Here is a 5,770-nt window from a genome sequence, read left to right as displayed (position 1 = left end):
TGATTGATAACGGAACCTTCTTCCCAACAAGTACAAAAGGATTGGTCTTTCCTTTGACTTAAAAAAGAATACCGTATGTGGTCACCCTCTAAGGAGGGGAAGGGGAGAAGAACCTTCTCTCTCTCTCTCTCTCTCTCTCTCTCTCTCTCTCTCTCTCTCTCTCTCTCACCCTCTTTGTCGTGCCGTCCTCCTCCTTTCCATTACCATGGGGGGGGGGGGGGGGGGGTTATAGGTGTTTCGGACGGGGGGGGGGGGGGGGGTGTGATGGAGCCTCGAGTCTTCATCTAGGCAGCCAGAGTTACTGCCCCTCTTTGTATGGCGGCGGAAAGGTGGTAGGCCCATGGCCTCCATTCATCATTAGTCTCTCCTTTATCATTAATGCGATCTTCGTCATCAACCACTTCCTCTTCGCTGTCATCACCTGCTTCTTCCTCCTCCTTTGACGTCATTGACTTCTTCCTCTCCTCCCTCCTCGGTGTCGTTGTCACCCTCCGCCACCCCCCCCCCCCTCCCCCCCCCCCCCCCCTCCACACACACACACACACACACCTGACAACGATGACAAGGGGGGGAGGGGATTAAACAAATTTCGATTATTTTTGAATAAGAAGGGGGCTTTTTTGTAGCGGGCAAGGGATATTACGGAGAGAAGGGGAAGTGAAGAGAGAGAAGGGAAAGAGAGAATCATAGAGTAGAAAGATAAAATTTAAAAGAGAGAGAAGGAAAAGAGAGGAGAAAGGACAAGAGAAGAAATATAATATTTAAAAGAGAGGGAGAGAGAAGAAAAAAGAACAAAAGAGGAGGGGAGAAAGAAAAGAGAGGAGAGAGAGGGGGGAGAGAGAGAAGAGAGAATACAAACAGAGGAGATTATAGAGAAGAAATACAAAATTTAAAAGAGAGAAGAAGAAGAATAAAATGAAAAAGAGGAGAGGGAGAGAGAAGGAAAAGAGAGAAGAGAGGGGGAGGAGACAGAATTTTAAGTTTGATGCGAGAGAGAGAAAACCAAGAGATGAGAAAAGTAAACTAAAATAAAATGTAGAAAGAAAAAGAGAAAAAATATTTTAGACTTAGGAAATTGGAGAGAGAGAGAGGAAGAGAGAGATGAAAAAATAAAAATAAGAAAAGAAAAAGAGGAGAAAGAAAAAAAATTGGAATACTTGTCAACCACTGGCAATACAAAGGATTCTTTGAGCTTTTTGTGAACTTCTTTTTTCACTGCAGTTGTTTACAGGGTCCAGTACCATGACAGCGAAACGGTGGGTCAATCCCCTCTGTTCTGACTTCGGACTAGGGTTTCATCAATCTCGAGCTCCTAACAGAGAGAGAGAGAGAGAGAGAGAGAGGGGGTGGGGGGGGGGGGGGGTCATGTGGGCGCTTTTATAACCCTGCCCTCCTGAAAGTTCTTGGGTGCTGATGCCGGATATGTCTACCTGGGCATCATAGCTTTCTTCTTCCTCCAGAGAGAGAGAGAGAGAGAGAGTCTGCTGCAACGTCCCATTCTGATACTTACCCTTCCCAAATCAGAAGGAACGATTTGTGGTGAGTTAATCCCGTCCCCGCTCTACATAGATCTATGTTGTACTACGGGTTACACATAACCCTTTGCGCATGCTTTGCTTCCTGACCTTGCTTTTCTATCTTTTCTCAGATGGCTATGGAGATTACTCAGGTCTTACTCAACGCCCAATCCGCGGATGGATCCATCAGAAAGGTTGCAGAAGATAATCTGAAACAGTTCCAGGAGCAAAACTTAGCCCTGTTCCTCTCATCATTGTCTAATGAACTCGCCCATAATGAGAAGCCTGTGGACAGCCGTCGGTTGGCAGGGTTGATATTGAAGAATTCATTGGATGCCAAGGAGGCTGCTCGCAAAGCTGAATTGGTGCAGAAGTGGATCTCTCTCGAGCCTGCAGTCAAGCATCAGATCAAGACATGTCTTCTGCAAACACTCTCATCCCCTGTTTCGGATGCTAGTCACACAGCAGCACAGGTGATTGCAAAGGTGGCTGCCATTGATCTGCCTCAAGGAGAATGGGTGGATCTTATCGGATCCTTGCTTGTGAACATGGGAGGCCCACAGGTGCAGCAGCCTGCTCATTTGAAGCAAGCTACCCTTGAGACATTGGGGTATGTGTGTGAGGAGATCTCCTTTAATGTCCTAGCACAGGATCAAGTTAACTCAATTCTTACAGCAGTGGTGCAGGGCATGAATGCTTCTGAGAGTAGCAATGAAGTGCGGTTGGCTGCCACTCGGGCCCTCTGTAATGCACTTGATTTTGCTCAAACTAACTTTGAGAATGAGATGGAAAGGGATTACCTAATGCGAGTGGTGTGTGAAGCAACACTATCTCCTGATGTAAGGATCAGACAGGCAGCATTTGAGTGTCTGGTGTCCATCTCTTCCACCTACTATGAGAAGTTGTCACCATATATGAAAGATATATTTGCGATCACCTCAAGGGCAGTCAGAGAGGATGACGAGTCAGTCGCACTTCAAGCAATAGAGTTTTGGAGTTCTATCTGTGACGAAGAGATTGAGCTGCAAGAGCAATATGGTGGAGAGTATCAAGGGGACTCAGAGTTGTCCTCATCCCAGTTTATTAAGCAGGCACTGCCTGCACTTGTTCCCTTGCTTTTGGAAACACTTACTAAGCAAGAAGAGGACCAGCTGCAGGATGAAGGAGCTTGGAATCTAGCAATGGCTGGAGGTACATGCTTGGGTTTAGCTGCACGGACTGTAGGGAATGACATAGTGCCGCTGGTGATGCCCTTTGTCCAGGAGAATGTTTCTAAACCTGACTGGAGGTGTAGAGAGGCTGCCACCTATGCCTTTGGCTCCATTCTGGAAGGCCCTTCAGTGGATACCCTGGTACCGCTTGTCAATGCTGCAATCAGTTTCCTTCTGAATGCGCTGAAGGATGACAATAATCATGTGAAAGATACAACTGCTTGGTCTCTTAGTAGAATCTTTGAATTTTTACACGATCCCAGTGTGGAGGCACCTCTGGTTTCAGCCTCTAATCTTCCTGTTATTTTGACAGTGCTATTGGAGAGCATCAAAGATGCTCCAAATGTGGCTGAAAAAGTATGTGGTGCAATATACTTCCTTGCACAAGGCTATGAGGATGTTGGTGGGACTTCTTCTCCTCTCTCCCCTTTCTTCCAAAGCATTGTTCAAGCGCTGCTGGCTACAACCGATAGAGAAGATGCAGATGAGTCTCGACTTCGGATTTCTGCCTACGAGACATTGAATGAGGTAGTAAGATGTTCAACCAATGAGACAGCTCCCATTGTCATGCACCTCATACCTGTCATCATGCAAAAGCTTGGTCAGACCTTGGAGATGCCTATCCTGTCCTTGGAGGATCGTGAGAAGCAGAATGAGCTCCAAGCTCTTCTGTGTGGTGTGCTGCAGGTGATCATTCAAAAGCTTGGACATTCAGAAGCAACCAAAGTAGGAATAGTCCAGTATGCAGATCAAATGATGGGTCTGTTCTTAAGGGTTTTTGACTGCAGAAGTGCTACGGTGCATGAGGAGGCCATGCTGGCAGTTGGAGCTTTGGCATATGCTACAGGTGCTGATTTTGGAAAGTATATACCAGCATTCTACAAGTACCTAGAGATGGGATTGCAAAACTTTGAAGAATATCAAGTGTGTGCAGTCACCGTTGGGGTTGTTGGAGACATCTGTCGTGCTTTAGATGACAAAGTCTTACCATATTGTGATGGCATCATGACCCAGCTGCTTAAGGACTTGTCTAGCAATGAACTTCACAGATCTGTAAAGCCACCTATTTTCTCCTGCTTTGGTGATATAGCTCTTGCTATAGGTGACCAGTTTGACAAGTACTTGAAGTATGCCATGCCAATGCTGCAAGGAGCAGCAGAAATCTCTGTGCAAGTGACTGGTGAAAATGATGAGAATATGGCATACAATAGTGAGTTGCGGTGTGGCATTTTAGAAGCATATTCTGGCATTTATCAAGGGTTTAAGAACACGAGAGTAGATTCTCTTCTTCCTTACACTGGGCACATCCTACAGTTTCTTGAGAGCATCTATGGAGACAAAGACAGGTTCTTTTTCTCCGTCTGTAATGTCTACAAAACAATGAATATCCCTTGTTAAAGAAGTATATCTGTTTGTGTTTGTTGTGGTGGTATTATTGAGTAGCAAGATTAAAACTAACAAGAAAGATACACTTGAAGTGATTTCTGAACCTTTTGATATTGTACAGGGATGATGCTGTCACAAGAGCTGCTGTGGGAGTTCTTGGTGATGTTGCTGACACTCTGGGTTCTGCGGCCATCCCTCTTTTCCAGTCCTCAGTGTTTTATAAAGATTTTCTGGATGAATGCACTTCTTCAGATGATCAGCAACTGAAAGAAACTGCAGAATGGGCACAGCTCACAATAAATCGTATTACAGCTGGTTAAGTCATTATCCTGAGAATTGGCTCACTATCAGTTGCAGTTGTGCTGCTTAAGGATAAGCCTATATGCATTACCATGGCTGTTTCTACTGAAGTAACAAGTCCCTTCAGTCTGTCATGGTTATTGTCATGTCAAACATCTCCTTGTTGACATGCATAACCTCATTGTCCCCTAGGACGAGTCGGCTGACTGTCCTTGGTGGTGTTCTAGTGGTCTCTAACTTGGGTGATCCTTTCTGGCACTGATGATGCCATTTGAATATTCACAGCTCTGAGTGAAGCTGACTGCTTTTGTAGCTGCAAATCTTGGGGGATGGGTTCCTTCTATGGTTGCAAAGTCAGCAGTATTCTGCCTAAGAATATTGTGTCTGCCTTTGCATCAGGTGGATTGAATTCTTTCATAAATGGCATATATACCAAGCTTCCAAGTCTGAGGCTGGCAAGTCCGTTGGTCGTTTCCTGTGAAAAATGAATCAATCTTGAAGTTATGGACGGGTCCTTGTGGTGCAAATCAACAATCTTGCACCAGAAGTGCTTTTGCTTGACCAAATGAATGTCAGGCTCCACATTTTTGAAGCTCGGTGAAGTTTCTGTACAAACTTGGTCCTCTCTAACCCCTGCTTCAGTCTGCTTAGTCAGGTTGGATCCTTTATGGTATCCTGCTTCATTACAACTGAGATAAGTCTAATGATGCTATTGGTCCCACAAAACCTTTGCATTATGTAACACATGATTTTAGTTTTGCACATGAGCTATTGAGGGTGTGTTTCAAGCGCGCTCTGTAATTTTTCTTATCTTGGTTACTTCGACATGCTTTCCATGTGGAAGCCATTCCAAGAGACAAGTAGGTTGTTTTGTGTTTGCTTTGCAGCATGTGGTATGGCACTTGTGCATGAGGAGCTTCCGTGAACTAAGTCTCAAATTATGTAGCCAGCTGGAGAATATGTTGGCAAGTTGCATCGGAAGCTGGAGACAGGTTCTTATGTATTACATGAACTTACTGCAACAGTTCAGACAATAAAACTCTGGAATGATGTATTTGTTCTTAGTTGCAACATTGAAATTTATTTAATCTTTTCATGGTTAAGACCAAGTCTATAAGCTGCTACCACTTTTTGTACTATTATATTGAGATAATAACAGCGTTTATGTTCTCCATTCATGGACTTTGTCTTGCATTCGTTTTGGAAAAAAACACCGTTCCTGTTAATTGTACCTAAAGGTATCTCTTTCTGGGTTTTGTCAATGGTGGAGTCAAATCTGTGTTTGAGTGCTTGTATTTCTTAAGATGGCATAAATATGTGATGATCTCATTATTAATCTCACAGGCCAGGCCTTGG

At 44.5% G+C, this 5,770-nt stretch overlaps 1 protein-coding gene across 1 annotated transcript; it reads left to right on the top strand.

Moving 5' to 3' along the window:
- Positions 1 to 1,351: 1,351 nt before the first annotated feature.
- On the top strand, positions 1,352 to 5,517 carry LOC148041795 (importin subunit beta-1-like). Its single transcript, XM_087682445.1, has 3 exons — positions 1,352 to 1,539; positions 1,649 to 4,074; positions 4,236 to 5,517. Exons 2-3 carry the CDS (start codon positions 1,649 to 1,651, stop codon positions 4,432 to 4,434), a joined length of 2,625 nt encoding a protein of 874 aa, XP_087538571.1. The 5' UTR covers positions 1,352 to 1,539; the 3' UTR covers positions 4,435 to 5,517.
- Positions 5,518 to 5,770: the final 253 nt, after the last annotated feature.

Source organism: Lygodium microphyllum, chromosome 1, assembly GCF_053477565.2.
Source record: "Lygodium microphyllum isolate KBCC chromosome 1, Lygodium_microphyllum_v1.1.10, whole genome shotgun sequence".
NCBI lineage: Eukaryota > Viridiplantae > Streptophyta > Polypodiopsida > Schizaeales > Lygodiaceae > Lygodium > Lygodium microphyllum.
Note: the sequence above shows the minus strand (reverse complement) of the source record. Positions and strands in the feature narration are given on the sequence as shown.

Coding starts and splice junctions, on each gene's coding strand:
- LOC148041795 (XM_087682445.1), top strand. CDS start 1,649: ATGGCTATGGAGATTACTCAGGTCTTACTCAACGCCCAATCCGCGGAT. Junction 4,075..4,235: donor ATCTATGGAGACAAAGACAG/GTTCTTTTTCTC, acceptor GATATTGTACAG/GGATGATGCTGTCACAAGAG.